This window comes from Mytilus californianus, unplaced genomic scaffold, assembly GCF_021869535.1.
Source record: "Mytilus californianus isolate M0D057914Y unplaced genomic scaffold, xbMytCali1.0.p SCAF_14, whole genome shotgun sequence".
Lineage (NCBI taxonomy): Eukaryota > Metazoa > Mollusca > Bivalvia > Mytilida > Mytilidae > Mytilus > Mytilus californianus.
Genome location: NW_026262626.1, coordinates 31,041,481 through 31,061,092, shown reverse-complemented (window position 1 = coordinate 31,061,092; position 19,612 = coordinate 31,041,481). Strand labels below are relative to the sequence as shown.

Below are 19,612 nucleotides of genomic sequence, written 5' to 3'. Positions count from 1 at the left end.
CTGTTTTTGAGATACGGTGCGACATGTGAAAAACCCCTCCCCCTTTTTAACAAAATACTTAATATCTCTAAAATAAAATTTTGAATCATCACCAAAAAGTATACAAATCTTAAGATTAATATAACTAAGAAGTGTGTAAAGTTTTAAGCAATAATCATAAATTGTTTTTGAGATACGGCGCGACATGTGAAAAATAAACAGCTGCGCCATGAGCACATGATACGCCCGTCGTCTTGTGTGTGAATTTTTATGCAATAAGCATAAATAGTTTCTGACATACAGCGTGACATGCGAAAAACCCCCCTTTTTTTTTACAAAAACTCAATATCTCTAAAATAAAATTTTGAATCAAAACCAAAAAGTATACAGATCTTTAGATTAATATAACTAAGAAGTGTGTAAAATTTTAAGCAATAATCATAAATCATTTTTAGATACAGCGCGACATGTGAAAACCCCCCCTTACAAAAAAAAAAATCAATATCTCAAAAATAAAATTTTGAATCAAAACCAAAAAGTATACAGATCTTTAGATTAATATAACTAAGAAGTGTGTAAAATTTTAAGCAATAATCATAAATTGTTTTTGAGATACGGCGAGACATGTGAAAAACCCCTCCCCCTGTTTTTACAAAATACTCAATAACTCAAAAATAAAATTTTGAATCATCACCAAAAAGTATACAGATCTTAAGGTTAATATAACTAAGAAGTGTGTAAAGTTTTAAGCAATAATCATAAACTGTTTTTGAGATAATGCACGATATGTGAAAAATCCCTCCCCCTTTTTTAACAAAATACTCAATATCTCAACAATAAAATTTTGAATCATCATCAAAAAGTATACAGATCTTAAGATTAATATAACTAAGAAGTGTGTAAAGTTTTAAGCAATAATCATAAATTGTTTTTGAGATAAGGCGCGACGTGAAAGAAAACACACACCTGTTTTAGTTACTAAGTCCCGTAACTCAAAAAGTTTTAATCTTATTTTCACCAAAAAGTACACAGATCGTTTGACTATCATAAGAAACAACTATTTTAAGTTTCATGAAATTTGGATAAGTCATTCTCAAGTTACGGTGTGACATGTTTACGCCGGAAAGACAGACGGACAGACAGACAGACAGACAGACAGACAGACAGACAGACGGACGGACGCAGGACATTTGTATACCATAATACGTCCCGTCAAAAATTTTACGGGCGTAAAAAAACACACACCTGTTTTAGTTACTAAGTCCTGTAACTCAAAAAGTTTTAATCTTATTTTCACCAAAAAGTATACAGATCGTTTGACCATCATAAGAAACAACTATGTTAAGTTTCATGAAATTTGGATAAGTCATTCTCAAGTTAAGGTGCGACATGTTTACGCCGGACAGACGGACAGACAGACGGACGGACACCGGACATTTGTATACCATAATACGTCCCGTCAAAATTTTTGACGAGCGTATGAGAATTCGTGTTAAGATTCAGCATATCAAAGAACCCAGTGAACTCAATATTTATCAAAATCAAACTATGTTTAATCTTGGACCCTTTAGACCTTAATGAGGACAAATTTGAAAACTGGGCCCAACATCAAAAATCTAAATACACGGTTCAAGTCAGCATAACAAATGGCCACAATAATTCAATTTTTTATGAAATCCAACAAAGTTTAATTATGGAAACTTTGGATCTCAATGTTGACATCTTAAAAAAAAAGGCCCAAAATCCAAAATCTATATCCACAGTTAGATTCAGCATATTAAAGAACCCCAAAAATTCAAAACTATTAAACCACATTGAAATTGGTCAATAAATAAGCAATTTATACAAAGTATTAGAAAAGTATTGTTTTTGGCCACTTTTTCCTTAATAGTTAGGGCCATAATTCCCAAAACTAATCCCAACCTTCCTTTTTTGGTATGAAACCTTGTGGTACTATTTCATAGAGATCCATACACTTATACTCAAGTTATTGTCTGGAAACCAGAAAATCCTAGTTTTTTGGCCCCTAATTCCTAAACAGTTCGGGCCATATTCCCAAAAAGCAATCTCATTCTTAACATTCTTTTGAGGTATTGAACCTTGTGGTTCAATTTCATGGAGATCCATACACTTTATACTCAATTTATTGTCTGGAAACCAAATGTCTTCAACAAAGACGACAACGACATACCATATTATACGACCGCAAAAATATAAAAATGTGTAACATATATGATTTCTGATGATAATTTTTTGGCTTAGAATGAAAATTATCAATAACTCTAATTACCCCTATTGGGCATTGAAACTATAACTGCTTACCTGAAATGACTCAATGCTTAGTTTTCTCCCTCCTAACTCTCTGGAAAAAATATCAAAATATTAAAAAGTTATTGTGTAGTTTATTACTAAACTTAATTGATCAACTGGGTAAACATCTTTATTGAAAGTTGAACTAAGCATTTTGAAATAGAAGAACACTTTTTTGTGTGAACCCCTGAGGGGTTCACGCCTATATATTGGGGAGTTTTGGAAGCTTCTATGGGCCATTCTTTATCCTCGGAAACTAGATTCTCGGAACATCTCGAAAAGTTTCGATCATTTATACAGGTAGTTGTTTCTGTCTTTGATACGGTCCCTCTATGGATCTACCAGGTGACATTGTATAGTTCAACAATCGAAGTTCATCTGTAGATCATAATATTAAAAAAAAATAAAAACTATATTGCGGTAAAAAATCATTTAGATATTAACACCTATTTGCCTTTTGGCAGAACATATGTGTTTGCACTAATGCAAAACAAGTGAAACTGCAAGCTACTGCTCACTGATGATACCACCGCCGCAACTGGATAATTTTACTAGTGTAAAAATATGTAAGTGTTCCATAAACAGGAAGTTGTTGAGTGATGAATCTGAAAACGCATCACACGGTATAGCTGACTTATATAAACCCTGAAACCAAATTTCAGAAATCCTTATGATGTAGTTCCTGAGAAAGATGCGATGAAAAATATTCATGGGACGGAAGGACGGACTGACGGACAGACAGAGGTAAAACAGTATACCCCCACTTTCTTAAAGCGGGGGTATAATAATCAGAATATCAAGTATAATGATAACGCAATTATATAATTCACGCTTTGAGACTGCCCCTGGGCGCATTGTGTGTGTAGTATTTAATACAATGTGCCATTGTGTATTGAGCATTGTGACAATCAACCTGGGAATAGTATACTAATATATTATGTCTCAGAATAAACTGATTATTTCTAAACGGTTACCACGTGACATTATGTAAAAGCAAGCTTGAAGAAAATTAACAAAACGATATTTCTGTTATAAATATTTATCTTAGCCCGGGTCGGAAAGCATAATTATAATTAAACAAAACTATATTTCTGTCAAAATATTTAATTTCAATAAGATACACTAACAGACCAAGAAAATATTCATTAACATTATTAAGTATAAACTAAGACTTAATTCGTCATTAATAGAATATAATGTATAATGTTATATTATGTCCGTCATGTCTGAACAGTGAATACATTATGAAAATTTTTATGCAGCTTATGAGCACCAATTATCAGGGATGCGTACACACAAGTTAGTTAAATATAAATTTTAGTGAATGAAAAAAAACTTCACAACGATTTTAAATCCTTGCATCTCACAAAAAAATGTATAAAATTATTTTACAATAATCATTTGATAACTACGTTTTTATAAGTATCTGCTTATATTTTGTATAGCAATATATTCATATAATGGAAATATATAGACTTGAAAAAGAGATTGATTTAATATATAAAATGTCCATCAGTAAATGCTTGATGTTTATTTTTATTGATATTATATTTTAAAAATTTCGGAAATGATTCATTAACAGGAATGTATGTTGATTAAATTTCAATTCTTTTTGTTTTGTTTTTAATAGTTTGATCTTATAGCATCTTAATCTTTTCAATATGGTGCAATTTTGAAAATTGTGTATTCATTGTGTTGACCAGCTATCATACACCCGTCTTGGTTCATTTTCATTATATGACATCTTTTTGCGTTTACATAAATTTCGGATTAAATGCCCATGAATCCGGAGTCATACCACTTGAGGTAGGTAGTCTGACATCCGAATTCAACTAGCATTAGATTTGAGCCTAGAATAAATATACGTGATGACGCAAATGCGTATTTTAATCCAGACGGTATCATTGTGTATGCTTTCCAATTACTATTGCTTGCGCTGTGCAAGAAAACCACGTGCATACATAAATATTTATTTCACTCACAGACTGTAAATTTTTGCCTTTCTTATCTAAATTCAGGACATGGCAGTAAGAGCTGGATATGCGACCTTGAATCATGGTCATCATAAGTTACGGTATTCTGACCTCTAACTGTTTCTCTTTTCTTTTTCATATTTTGAGTGACTGTCCTATAATAAACTTTGAAATGTTCGAAATACTAAAGATTTTCTTCCCAAGGAATAAATAGATTACCTTATATGTATTTGGCAAAACCTTTGTTTTGAAATTTTGGGTCTTCAATGCTCTTCAACTTCAGACTTTATTTGGCCTTTTTAATATTTTTTATTCAAGTGTCACTGGTGAGTCTTCTGTAGACGAAATGCAAGTCAGGTGTACAACATTTTAATCCTGGTATCTATACAATTTTATATATATCTTCATAAGGTACATATCTTTTTTTTTTATACTAATTGGTTTTTTTAGAGCATATTCAGGTATTCATAAAACTTTTTCAGAACTAATTTCTTCCTTTAGAATATTTTGATTGATTAAAGTAAGTAACTGCAGGAAATCCTTAAAATTTGAGATGTTTTAAAAGACCAAAATAATTGTCAGTATATAAGAGGTCCCAATGGAGCTGGTGTGTTACTCTCAAAAATAAAATACAAAACAGCCTTTTAGTTGCATGCCACAGAGTTACACAATTGGACTTTCTATTTCTCTATATACAGAATCTACCATGAGTAAAGACGACAGCTTCAATAATGATTATAAGAATAATTGAAGCCATCAAGGAAATAGAATATGAAGATATGACAGATGAAATAAATACATCCAGATTATTTTAGCAAACTGAGTGCTTAAATTTATATTGCGATTAGTCTGTGCAATTTGCTTTAGACATTCAGTTTGCAGAAACTAAGAACTAAATAGGATTAGAACTTTGTATGTATATTAAACTTGAAGAAAAACTGGTGTACATTCCCAAGTAATAAATAAAATAGTCAAGCCTTAAAATGTAAATTCATATATAGTAGCTGTATACACTTTTCTGTTTACAACTAAAATCCAACAGTGCTTGTAATTGAATTGTGTAAGAATCTACACACAATTACAAATTTTCAATAAAGATGTTTTAACATCATCAGTATATGTACCTTATTCTATTCAGTCAATTATTTCAAATCTAAAGCCAAAAAAAATCAGCAACATGTTTTTGGTGACAAGTCAGCTGTCTAGGGTTCACGTATTGCTTTTCTTTTTTTGAAGAAAGCAACTTGTTTTCTTTGTTCTTTAAAACAATTTATAAATATCTTAGAGAAATGAAGGTTTCAGAGCAAATGCAATGCGATTTCTGTTATAATTAAGTTTTCAAAGTGGCCTAACTCCATTATAATTTATATTTCCTAGGAGCATAACTCGTTCAAAATATTTGATCAGAACTTATTTTCGAAAGTGTCAAAGACATTGCTGATATAAACCTAAGATATAAGTTTCATACAATTCTGGCAAGAATTGTACACAGGAGAGCACTGACAATGCAATTTTCCGTATAGACAATATTTCCAAGGGACATAACTCTTTTAAAAATAATTGATCAGCACTGATTTTCAAATTTGTCCAAGACTTTGATGATATAAACCTATTATATAAATTTCATAAAAATCTGGCAAGAATTGTACACACTAAAGGGCTCATAAGGCAATTTTCCATATAATTAATATTTCCAAGGGCATAACTCTTTTAAAAATAATTCATCGGCACTGATTTTCGAACTCTTCCAAGACATTGCTAATATAAACCTATGATATAAGTTTCATAAAAATCTGGCAAGAACTGTACACTTGAGAGCGCAAAGGTACCAACCCTCATGAACTTTTCTTTCTGATTTCTGTCTTAAAATGTCTTAAAATGGCTTAGAGTTGTCTTAATATTGACTTATAGACATTTTCATGTCTTGATATTGTCTTTCTTTACTATTAAGGATAAATTCAGAAATTTAAATGATTTTTTATTGGCTTAATTTCAGCTTACAAAAAGATCAATCTTAATTCATGTTCTGTATGTGCCTGTCCCAAGCCAGAGGAGCCTGTAATTCGGTGGTTGTCGTTTGTTGCTATATATCATATTTGTTTTTCATTTATTGTTCTGTACATAAATCAGGCAGTTAGTTTTCTCGTATAAAATAGTTTTACATTTGTCATTTTGGGGCCTTTTATAGCTTACTATACAGTATGGATTTTGCTCATTGTTGAAGGCTATACAGTGACCTATAGCTAAGTTCTATGTAATTTGGTCTCTCTTGGAGAGTTGTCTCATTGGCAATCATACCACATCTTCTTATTTTTATATGGCCAGTATATATAAAGTTTTGAATCAGTTGCATTGTTTATGGTTATAAATGTTTGCACACTTGAAGTAGATTTTTTGTTTATATATTTTAATAGCAAGTAGGGAGTCCCTGAAACAAAAGATTGGTGTTGTTAGAAATGAGGGCCAAGTTACAAAAACAAAATCAAAATCAATCAGCAAAGGACAGAAAACAAATGCAGGAAGCAGTTCAAAGAAGAACTCTATAAAGAAAAAAAGCAGCTAACAAGAAATGATGAGTCAATTAGGGCAAGATTGGAAATGGCAAAGCATGTGCCATTTGCTACTGTAATGAACATGAATATAGTCAAAAAATATTTATTGTTTCCTGTGCAACCCTGTTTTGTAATGGGCAGGATAATGGTAGATTGGAGGTCTTCTCATGTGATATTAAATTCCAAAAAAACATGTAGTGATAACATAAGCCATAATTTTCTGACCGTATGCACATTTCTACAACTAATGTTTCTAAAGTGATGCTGCATGGTGTGTTCAACTTCAATCTTGCAATTTTTATAGGTTGTGATTCTCTCTGGATACTGCAACTTCATCAATATAAACTGGCAGCCACTTTATAGGCAATAAACTGGCAGCTACTTTATAGGCAATAGTGCTGATAGTGGTGTTAAAAACCAACAATCAATTAAATATTCATATGTTTATGTCTGTACCAGGGTACTAATTTACCAGTTTTTTCAATAAAATAAGCAATGTTTGGGACAGGAATGCAATTAATTCACTTGTAATCCATTTCACTCGAAAGAAGAAAATTATGCAATTTTTCTTATTGCAGTGACTGTTTTTACAACTACATTAGCTTTTACTGTGCAGTTGTATAAGTCCCCCATTGTGACATCATTGACCATGTGCAAAGAAATATAAACTACAGCTGAGTTGAAGTGAGCTGACAAAGTTCGTTATAAACTCCAATGAAAGAACCTTAGTGAGCGCGCTCACATACCCCACGTCCCCACATTGTCATTAGAGAAATAAAATAAATTGTATCAGAAAAAATAAAATGCTCCGCAGGGTGCAGCTTGATACGACCGCAGAGGTCGAACCCTGAACAGTTGGGGCAAAAATGGACACATTACATTCAAGCTTGATACAGCTCTGAATTTGGATTGTGATTAAATATTTGACACAGCATAGGTTTCCGACACAGAATGAATGTGGTCTAAGAACTTAAACATTTTAAATTGGACATTCACCTATTATGGTCCAATATCCAAAATCTAAATACATGGTTAGATTCAGCATATCAAAGAACCCCAAGAATTCAAATTTTGATGAAATCAAACAAAGTTTAATTTTGGACCCTTTTGACCTCAATGTGGACAAAGTTGATAACGGGGCCCAAAAATCAAAAATCTAAATACATGGTTAGATTCAGCATATCAAAGAACCCCATATATTCAATTTTTGTTGAAATCAAACAAAGTTTAATTTTGGACCCCGATTTGGACCAACTTGAAAACTGGGCCCATAATCAAAAATCTAAATACATGTTTAGATTCAGCATATCAAAGAACCCTAAGAATTCAATTTTTGTTAAAATCAAACTAAGTTTAAATTTTGACCCTTTGGACCTTAATGTAGACCAATTTGAAAACGGAACCAAAAATTAAGAATCTAAATACACGCTTAGATTCGGCATATCAAAGAACCCCAATAATTCAATTTTTGATGAAATCAAACAAAGTTTAATTTTGGACCCTTTGGACCTCAATGTGGACCAATTTAAAAACTTAATACTCGGTTAGATTCAGCATATTTAAGAACCCCAAGAATTCAAGAATAAAACCCCATTGAAATTGGTCAAGAAATAAGCAATTTATACGAAGTATCTTCTTTTGCACAATACTGTGCAATTGAATATTTCTCGCTATTGCGCAATACTGTACAATTGACAATTTCTTGCTATTGTGCAATATTGTGCTATTTGATATTTCTTGCTATTGCGCAATACTGTGCAATTGAAGATTTCTTGCTATTGCGCAATACTGTGCAATTAAAGATTTCTTGCTATTGTGCAATACTGTGCAATTGAAAATTTCTTGCTAGTGCACAATACTTATTATATAATAATTTATATATCCTGTTTGGTGTGTATTTCCTACCATATCATTATTATTTGCTTTTAAACATAAATCAGAAATAACCAACTTAAAATGGAAAATTTTAAAAGGAAAAAAAAATCCCCCCCCAATTTTTTGAACCCCCTTATGATTCATCACCCCCAAACTCAATCCCAGCCTTCTCTTTGTGGTATGGTACCTTGCAGTACAATTTCAGAGAGATCCATACACTTGAACACAAGTTATTGTCTGGAAACTAGAAAAATGTGTTTTTTGGCCCCTTTTTGGCCCCAAATAATAAACGTTTAGGGCAATTACCCCCAAACGCAATTCCAGCTTTCCATTTGTGATATGGAACCTTGTAGTACAATTTCAGAAAGATCCATACACTAACACACAAGTAATTGTCCTGAAACTAGAAAAATGCTTGTTTTTGGCCCCTTTTTGGCCCCTAATTCCTTAACTGTTGGTACCATAACCCCCAAAATCAATCCCAACATTCCTTTTGTGGTATTGAACCTTATGGTAAAATTTCATATAGATCCATGCACTTAAACTAAAGTTATAGTGCGAAAACTAATGTGTCTTCGGACGACGACGACGACAAGGAGGACAACGACAACGACGACGCCAACGTCATACCAATATACGACCGCAAAACTTTTGCGGTCGTATAAAAATTGAATCATAATTTCCTGTCAATATGCACATCTACATAGTATGTCCTTATTATCTACACAATTCTGTTGTGTGGTTTGAGATATGTTGCGATGACAAAAGGTTGCAGTAGTATATTGGGCAAATAAGTTCAAAGGAGCGTAACTCCTGGAAAAAAAATTGAATCGTAATTTCCTGTCCATATGCACATCTACGTAGTATGTCCTTATTATCTACACAGTTTCATGAAATTCTGTTGTGTGGTTTGAGAGGAGTTGAGATGACAAAAGGTTGCAGTAGTATATTGGGCAAATAAGTTCAAAGGGGCGTAACTCATGGAAAAAAAATTGAATCGTAATTTCCTGTCGATATGCACATCTACATAGTATGTGCTTATTATCTGAAAAGGTTTCATGAAATTCTGTTGTGTGGTTTGAGAGAAGTTGCGATGACAAACTGTTGCAGTAGTACATTAAAGTAAATAAGTTCAAAGGGGCGCAACTCCTAGAAAAGAATTGAATCGTAATTTCCTGTCGATTTGCACAACTACATAGTATGTCCTTATTATCTAAAAAGGTTTCGTGAAATTCTGTTGTGTGGTTTGAGAGGAGTTGCGATGACAAGAAACAGGACTGACGGACTGACGGACGGACGGACAGACAGACGGACGGACGGGTCAAAAACATTATACCCTCCGCAACTCGTTGCGTGGGGTATAATTACAATACATAATTTCAATTTTATGACTTCACTTTTTCTAGACCAATTATAGAGCTTGAAAAAACAGAAGCATGAACTAGACGCATACTGTCCTTCCCTAGACCACAATTTGCAAGGTGCTGACCCTCCTAGAATTTCAACAGTGAACCAATGAACTAAAAAGCTATGTCTCTTTCATTTACCCCATATCACTCTTTAAACACAGAAATAATAATTCTTGCTCTGAGTTCAGGTCTCATATGCATAAATAGACCCAAGCCTCAATTCCTAATTAACACCTGTCTGGAGTTTGTAATAAACTACCAAGTAATAAAGTACGACGAGAAGTATTCTGATATATACAAAAATTAAGGTCTAAACTTTTATTTATTCAAGAACATATAAACATGTAACTCTATTTACAACATCAGGCAACTCACTCCTGGGGACTTATACAACCCAATAATTTTGAAAAATTTTGTCCTGCATTTCTTTTAGTTGTAATCTCTGTCCTGCCTTTTTATTTTTCACTATATTTGGTCCTGCCTTTTTTTTTTAGTTTATCCTGACTTTTTTTTACATAAATTGTTATCCTGCCTTTTTTTTTTTTTACTCAAAACTCCTGCCCTGCCTATTTTTTTTCAAATTTCATCCTAGCCCCCCCATAAAAATCGAATGGTAGCTTCCTTAATTTTTTTAGAGATTGACTCAAAATTTTGTATTGAAATAGCCAAGTACAGATGCTTGCAGCTGTAGCCCCATGTTCATTTGGTGGCAATTCATGTAAAACATGAACAAAATCCATCAAAAAAATTAAAGAAGGAGTTGTCTACACAAGTTTTGTGGCTGAGGGACAAAGCCATTATGCAGTACACCACTTAGTCTTACTTGTATGGGTATAATTTTTGCTTAGGGAATGACCATTTAACTTCAAGGGGAGGGGGGGGGGGTTATGGTTTTTTCCTATAAAAAACATTCTGATCCCCAATTTGATGGAAAAAAATATTGTGATCAAGCTAATAACAAAAGAAATATTCTGAATCCAGATTTCCCCCATACCTTAAAGTGTTAAATTTTGAAAAAAATAATTTGATTGATAGCGTCGAAAAAACTAAAAAAAATTATTTTCTGACTCAGACAAAAAACCATAACCTCCCCCCCTATAAGTTAAATGGTTGCTCCCTTAATATTAGCCATCTGATTTCAGAGGGGATAATAAAAATATGATTTCACTTAGGAATCAATGGAAACCTATGTGCCACAGTAGGCACTGAGGTAATTGCCATCCAATCTTCACCAAAATAAAAAAAAACTTTTTGAAGAAGGTCTCACAGTCATGAGGGATGTCTGCAGGTATCTTATTTAATACCGAATGACAATAAAAAATCAGGTCAAATAACATTAAAGTTAAATTTTTGGCCATGACAATAAGATTGACAACTTTGTGAACTGAATTCAGAGAAAGTCTCCCCATGTAACCTGACCTTACAACATGTCGGTACATGTATTTGTTAACAATTAGGAATGGTCTATAATGTAGATATGGCACAAAATGAGCACCATAATTAAGCTATCTTGTTTTGTAACCTCCATTGACGCAATGGTTAAAATTAGTTACGTTGATCACATACATGCACCTGTATTAATTTTCCAAACTTCCTGATATTAAGATCGGACATATCTAATGAGAACTATAAAACTGGTTACGTGGAAATCCAGCTTACAATGGATACATGTATGGGGAATAAGGGCAATAATGGTTACATGCATTGGAAATCAGGGTTACAATGGTAACATGCATGGGAAAACAGCAAGATAACTTAATTCTGCTAGTATCAAAGATCTGAAAGGTTTTGAAAATTACAAGAAGATAGCGTTGATTACACACAGAATATGACAAAGTGTCCAAGTCTGGAAAAATGAGAAATATCTTCAAAGCATTCTGTTATAGTATATGCATAATAAGGTCTTGGTTGAAAACTGTAGGAAAAATCGACAGCAAAAAAAACACTTGTACCTTTTTTTTTTAATTTTGAAGTCTGAAAATTGACTTTAATAGTTACAAAGTCTGATCAAATGGGAGTAAAATCCTAATGCAGATGTCTACATCGCATCACTTGCTGCAAAATATATTAGCATTAAACAGGTCGGGTACACTACCTTATAAGGGAATGTATAATTTAGCATACTAATGTTCCCGCCAATATAATTGTTTGTTAATATAATACTCAATTAGTTTTACTTCAATATTGACCAATCCAGCGAATAAATTGCAATGCATGATGGACTACTACGTATTAAAAATAATACAGAACACATGTATTTTACTGATAAATAAAGCCTTTTTTCATAGAATGTCTGAAAATATCTCGTGTCATTTCTTTTTCTTCATATGTGATTACATTCGCAGACTGTATTAGTTCTATGCTCAGATTAACGAATAATTGTTTATGGCCTAAGAAAAAAGTGTTTGAAATACTTGAAAACTAGCCCCTAAATAAACAAAGATTTCAGACATTCATTCACGAGACAGCAAACATATGACACCTATGGCACGCCAAAGCTGTCATATGTGGCACTCTGATAGTACGTTATGTTGTTTTATTATCACTTGATGATATTTTGTCTTTACATAATATGATTTTGACATTACGTAATAATGTTTTGATATAACTCAATATGGAATAATCATTACATACTTAATGATATTTCCATATTACATGATATGGTTTCGTATTGACTTGGTATAGTTTTGTCATTACTTAATATGGTTTTGTCATTATTCGATGTGGTTTCACCATTATTTGATGTGGTTGTATCATTATGCAATGTGGTTTTAACATTACTTTATGTGTATTTGGCTAACCGTTATGTAGTTGTTTCATTACATGATGTGGTTTTGTTATTTCATAATGATGATTGGCCAATTCTTTATATGGCTTTAACATTACATAATGATGTTTCAAGATTTGATATTTTACACTACATGATGTGTCCGTTCAAGTATTTGATATGGTCCTGTCATTCTTTGATGTGGTTATCACATTACTTGATGAGGTAAAACCACGTTATCCTTTGTCGAAAAAATTGTTCTATTTTTAAACTGATTTCCATATGTCGTTTGTTTAACGAGTTAAAGTTCCAATTAAAGTTTGAGTTGTTGTTCAGAGTTATTTGGTATGAAAAAAGGGAACGGCAGACAAAAAAAAAAAAAAAGAAAAAAAGTACTAAATAAATGTGGATAGTGGACACATGTGGACACAGATGATGCCCCTGCTTGCATATCATATAGTTATAAAGGGACAAAACTGAAGAATGGTAAAAGTGACGCTACCCAAATTTGAACTTGATCAGAGTTTTGTGGTAATAAGCATTATGTGTAAGTCTCATAACATTTGGTTGAGCCTAACTTAAGTAGAAAACAGAAACTAAAAATTCAGCAATTTTTCTATTTGTAAACATGCATAACTCTAGAACGGTTGTGTATAAGTTTTATAACATTTGGTTGAGACAAACTAAAAGTTAGAGAACGGAAACGAAAAATTCAGCAATTTTTATGTTTATAAAGGGACATAACTCAAGAATAGTAGAAGTGTCGCCACCAAATTTCCTACTTAATCTGTATTATGTAGTAATAAGCATTGTGTATAAGTTTCATAACATTTGGTTGAGGCAAACTAAAGTTAGAAAACGGAAACAAAAAATTTGAACTTGATCTTAGTTTTGTGGTAATGAATATTGTGTATAGGTTTCATAATGTTTGGTTGGGGCAAACTTAAGTTACAGAATGGAAACTAAAAATTTTGCAATCTTTCGATTTATAAAGGGGCATAACTAAATAATGGTTAAAGTGAAACTACCCAAATTCAACTTCATCTGTGTTTTATCAGTGGAAGTCAAAATTAAACATTGCATTGTATAAAGCATTGATTGTAGTTGATTCAACTATAATCATGGACAAAGGAAGATTACTCCAATTTTAATAAAATGCTCCGCAGGGCGCAGCTTGATACGACTGCAGAGGTCGAAACCCTGAACAGTTGGGCCAACTATATATATATGGACACAACATTCAAGCTTGATACAGCTCTGAATTTGGATTGATTAAATATTTGACACAGCATAGGTTTCTGACATAGAATGAATGTGGTCTAAGAACTTAAAAATTTTAAATTGGACATTCACCTATTATGGTCCAATATCCAAAATCTAAATACATGGTTAGATTCAGCATATCAAAGAACCCCAAGAATTCAATTTTTGATGAAATCAAACAAAGTTTAATTTTGGACCCTTTTGACCTCAATGTGGACAAAGTTGATAACGGGGCCCAAAAATCAAAAATCTAAATACATGGTTAGATTCAGCATATCAAAGAACCCCATATATTCAATTTTTGTTGAAATCAAACAAAGTTTAATTTTGGACCCCGATTTGGACCAACTTGAAAACTCGGCCCATAATCAAAAATCTAAATACATGTTTAGATTCAGCATATCAAAGAACCCTAAGAAACCAATTTTTGTTAAAATCAAACTAAGTTTAATTTTGGACCCTTTGGACCTTAATGTAGACCAATTTGAAAACAGAAACAAAAATTAAGAATATAAATACACGGTTAGATTCGGCATATCAAAGAACCCCAATAATTCAATTTTTGATGAAATCAAACAAAAGTTTAATTTTGGACCCTTTGGACCTCAATGTGGACCAATTTAAAAACGGGGCCCAAAATCCAAAAACTCAATACACGGTTAGATTCAGCATATTAAAGAACCCCAAGAATTCAAGAATAAAACCCCATTGAAATTGGTCAAGAAATAAGCAATTTATACGAAGTATCTTCTTTTGCACAATACTGTGCAATTGAATATTTTTTGCTATTGCGCAATACTGTACAATTGACAATTTCTTGCTATTGCGCAATATTGTGGTATTGGATAATTCTTGCTATTGCACAATACTGTGCAATTGAAGATTTCTTGCTATTGCGCAATACTGTGCAATTGAAGATTTCTTGCTATTGTGCAATACTGTGCAATTGAAAATTTCTTGCTATTGCACAATACTTATTATATAATAATTTACACATCCTGTTTGGTGTTTATCTCCTACCATATCATTTTTATTTGCTTTTGAATATAAATCAGAAATAACCAACTTAAAATGGAAAATTTTAAAAGAAAAAAAAAATGAAAAAAAGAAAAAAAAGAAAAAAAAAAATCCCCCCCCCAAAATTTTTTGAACCCCCTTATTATTCATCACCCTTAAACTAAATACCAGCCTTCCCTTTGTGGTATGGTACCTTGCAGTACAATTTCAGATAGATCCATACACTTGAACACAAGTTATTGTCTGGAAACTAGAAAAATGTGTTTTTTGGCCCCTTTTTGGCTCCAAATTCCTAAACGTTTCAGGCAATTACCCAAAACTCAAACCCAGCTTTCCCTTTGTGATATAGAACCTTGTAGTACAATTTCAGAAAGATCCATACACTTACACACAAGTTATTGTCCTGAAACTAGAAAAATGCTTGTTTTTTGCCCCTTTTTGGCCCCTAATTCCTAAAATATTGAGGCAATTACCCCCATCATCAATCCCAGCCTTCCCTTTGTGGTACGGTACCTTGCAGTACAATTTCAGAGAGATCCATACAATTGAACACAAGTTATTGTCTGGAAACTAGAAAAATGCTTATTTTTGGCCCCTTTTTGGCCCCCAATTCCTAAACGTTTTGGGCAATTACCCCCAAACTCAATTCCAGATTTCCCTTTGTGATATGAAACCTTGTAGTACAATTTCAGAAATATCCAAACACTTACACACAAGTTATTGTCATTAAACTAGAAAAATGCTTGTTTTTTGCCCCTTTTTTTGCCCCTAATTCCTAAAATTTTGAGGCAATTACCCCCAAAATCAATTCCAGCCTTCCCTTTGTGATATGGAACCTTGTGGTACAATGTCAGAGAGATCCATACACTTACACACAAGTTATTGTCTGGAAGTTACAAAAATGCTTATTTTTGGCCCCTAATTCCTTAACTGTTAGTACCATAACCCCCAAAATCAATCCCAACCTTCCTTTTGTTGTATTGAACCTTATGGTAAAATTTCATAGAGATCCATTCACTTACACTAAAGTTATAGTGCGAAAACTAATGTGTCTTCGGACGATGACGAGGACAACGAAGACACCAACGTCATACCAATATGACCGCAAAATTTTTGCGGTCGTATAAAAATTACTTGATATTTAGAAGAAAATATAAATTTTCAAAATTTTCCATATATAAAGGGGCATATACAACTCTAGAACGGTTAAAGTGAATCCACAAAAATTCAATCTTGATCTGTGTTTTGCGGTATTAAGCATTGTGTATAAGTTTCATAACATTTGGTTGAGGCAAACTAAAATTAGAGAACGGAAACGAAAAATTCAGTAATTTTTCCATTTATAAAGGGGCATAACTCTAGAACGGTAAAAGTGACGCCACCAAAATTCAAAAAATTTTAAAAGTTAACTGACGACGACTACGACAGACGCCAATTGATGAGAAAAGCTAACTTGGCCCTGTGAGCTAAATGGCAGCAGGAGAGGAAAAATAACTAGTCTTGTAATTGCTAGCAATAACGGATTGCACCCTCATCCCCCAATTGCCAGGGTGAAGGCAGCTATTTTGAAAATTCCAAAGTCAAACAGCGCATCTATATATGTCAATCAACATTGTTGTAAAGTTTCATTAAGTCTGGAGCATTTTGAAATTTTTGAAATTTTTGCTGTTTCAATGGCAATGGTAGCCATCTTGAAAATGCCATACCCTGATTGCACATGATCATCTGCACATGCTGATTAACATTATTGTATAGTTCCATTAAAATTGGTTCACACAATTCCGAGATATAAATTGGACAAAAAAAGAGGAAGAAAAAAAAAAGAAGAAAACAAGCATTCTGAGAGTATTGCATGGCAAAACATAGTCCCCTAACTGTTAAGAATTCATTGTACTGGAACAAAATGCTAACTTGATCTATAACTTTGCATGGTGTAAACTATATAACAAATATCAAGTCAATATCTTCAAGCATGACGAAAAAAAGTGTGGAAAACTGATTATTTGAGTGAATTTTCTAGGACCATAAATCTGCACAAAATCATCAGAACGGAACATATTTCTGACGTCAAAAATCTAGTGGTCCCGACCTGCTAAAGGACGTATCTGATTATGGAGGAATAATGATGATCAAAACTATTGATCAAAGGACCCGGGAGACTAAATTGCTCGATTGTATGCACCTATATGTATACTCATTCCAATGAACAAGACCATTTGGAAAATTAACAAACATAGGAACAATTCGCAAATTTTGTCCTAATAGGCAGCCAAAATTTACTATAGAGGAAAGGGTTATCTTTTAGTTGTACTAATATAGAAACAACATTTAGATTTGTTCATCATTTGGGTCATGAAATAATTTTTTTGTGATCATAAGATATATGTTTTTTCCTCATGGTCTTGGTTTTCAAATGTCTTTTGGTATTTGATTTAGTTATAGTTTTTCGAATTTTCAACATTAAAATAGACTTCAGAAAATAGGCAGAGGCAACTTATTGACTTCTTTATAGAAACCTGTTATATATACGCACCGAGTTTGGTATTATATATATTTATTGATTTATTTAAAACATTTAATTCAGTAGGTCTTGATGTCTCAGGTTGATATCAAGTTATGGATTTTAACTGAAATAACAACTCTTGCAGGATAAATGAAAAGTTTTGGCTAATTTTCAACTGCTTTTCCTTTATTGTTATAAAAATAAGATGTGTGGTATGATTGCCAATGAGACAACTCTCCACCAGAGACCAAATGACAAAGAAGTTAAGATGTTAACAACTATAGGTCACCGTAAAGCCTTCAACAATCAGCAAAATCCATACCACAGTCAGCTGTAACAGGCACCAAAATGACAAATGTAAAACAATTCAAACAAGAAAACTAACGGCCTGATTTATGTACAAAACAATGAATGAAAATCAAATATGATATACAGCAAAAAACGACAACCACTAAATTACAGGCTCCTGCTTTGAACAAGCACATACAGAATGTGGCGGGGTTAAACATGTTTGCGGGCACCCAACCCTTCCCCTAATCTGGGACAGTGGTGAAACAGCACAACATATGAACAAACTATAAAAATCAGTTCAAAAAGGGCTCAACAGATCGATACAAAGCAGAAAAACAAGTAACAATAATGGAGAATGTGTCCATGGGACACAGATAATGCCCCCCCTTGCATATAATGTTATAAAGTGGCATAACTCAAGAACGGTAAAAAGTGACGCCACCAAAATTCGAACTTGATCTGAGTTTTGTGGCGATAAGCATTGTGTATAAGTTTCATAACATTTGGTTGAGGCAAACTTAAGTTAAAGAATGGAAACGAAAAATTCAGTTATTTTTCTATTTGTAAAGGGGCATAACTCTAGAACGTTAAAAGTGACGCCACCCAAATTCAAACTTGATCTGTGTTTTGTGGTAATAAACATTGCATGTGTAAAAGTTTCATAATATTTGGTGGAGGAAAACTAGAGTTAGAGAAGGAAACCAATTTCGGGACGGATGTATATATGGACGTACAGACGGACAAAGTAACACTCAATGACCCCCCCGCTCTTTGGCAGGAGCATAAAAACACAGACCAGACGTGGCAGGGTATTTATGAACCCCCACAAAAAACTAGAGACTCTAAATAGCCTGTGTTGCTCACATTGGTCTATGTGCATATTCAACAAAGGACTCTCTCCAACATTGTAGACGAGAGTAGAATTCAAAACAAAAATCTTTGTTTTGTTGATCTTGTATTGCTGATCATTTAGTCTGTTTAGTTTCTCTCTATCTTCTTTAGCTTTTGCTCAAAACACAAAAGAGGGTAAAATAAAAAAGCCTCATTCAAGGGCAATCTCTCTTATAAAGAGGGACAGTCTACTAACTATATCAACAACATTTGACTTGTTAGTAGATCTTGCCTTGCTGATCATTTTTGTGATCGAAAGTGTCTATCTATCTATTATAATATTTTTATCATATAAGGCAAAACGCAAAAAAAATGGTAAAAATTGTCATTAAAGAACAATAACTCCAATATAAAGGAGTTGTTAGATGATTTCCCCCATATAGTCTTAATTGTAGATCTTGTCTTGCTGATCATTTTTGCTTATTTAAGTTTCTATCTATCTTTTACATTTTTTAAGATATAAAGCAAAAACGCAAAAAATTGGTAAAAATTGTCATCAAAGGGCAATAACTCTAATTAGGAGTCGACTGACAATTTGACAATGCAAACTTATACGTAGATCTTGTCTTGCTGATCATTTATGCGACTTAAAGATTCTCTCTATCTGTTATAGTTTTCAAGATAAAGGGCAAAAATGAAACAAATGGTAAAATTTGTAATTTAAGGGCAATAACTCCTATAAGAAATCGCCTGACAGTTTTGACATCAAGGAACAATTGGTAGAGCTCAACATTCTGAAATTTTTGCCTCAGTCGGATTTTCTCTATTAATAACAGTTTTCA

At 32.9% G+C, this 19,612-nt stretch overlaps 1 protein-coding gene across 5 annotated transcripts in view; it reads right to left on the bottom strand.

Moving 5' to 3' along the window:
- LOC127724637 (uncharacterized) overlaps positions 1 to 19,612 on the bottom strand; it is a 640,225-nt gene that overhangs the window by 377,412 nt on the left and 243,201 nt on the right. For all 5 annotated transcript variants that reach the window (XR_007992624.1, XM_052231644.1, XM_052231645.1 and 2 more), the window contains exon 16: positions 2,302 to 2,341. Coding sequence is in view for 4 of the 5 variants with exons in the window: in XM_052231644.1 (XP_052087604.1) it covers positions 2,302 to 2,341 (40 nt within the window). In the remaining variant the exon portion in view is untranslated. The remainder of the gene's footprint in view (positions 1 to 2,301; positions 2,342 to 19,612) is intronic.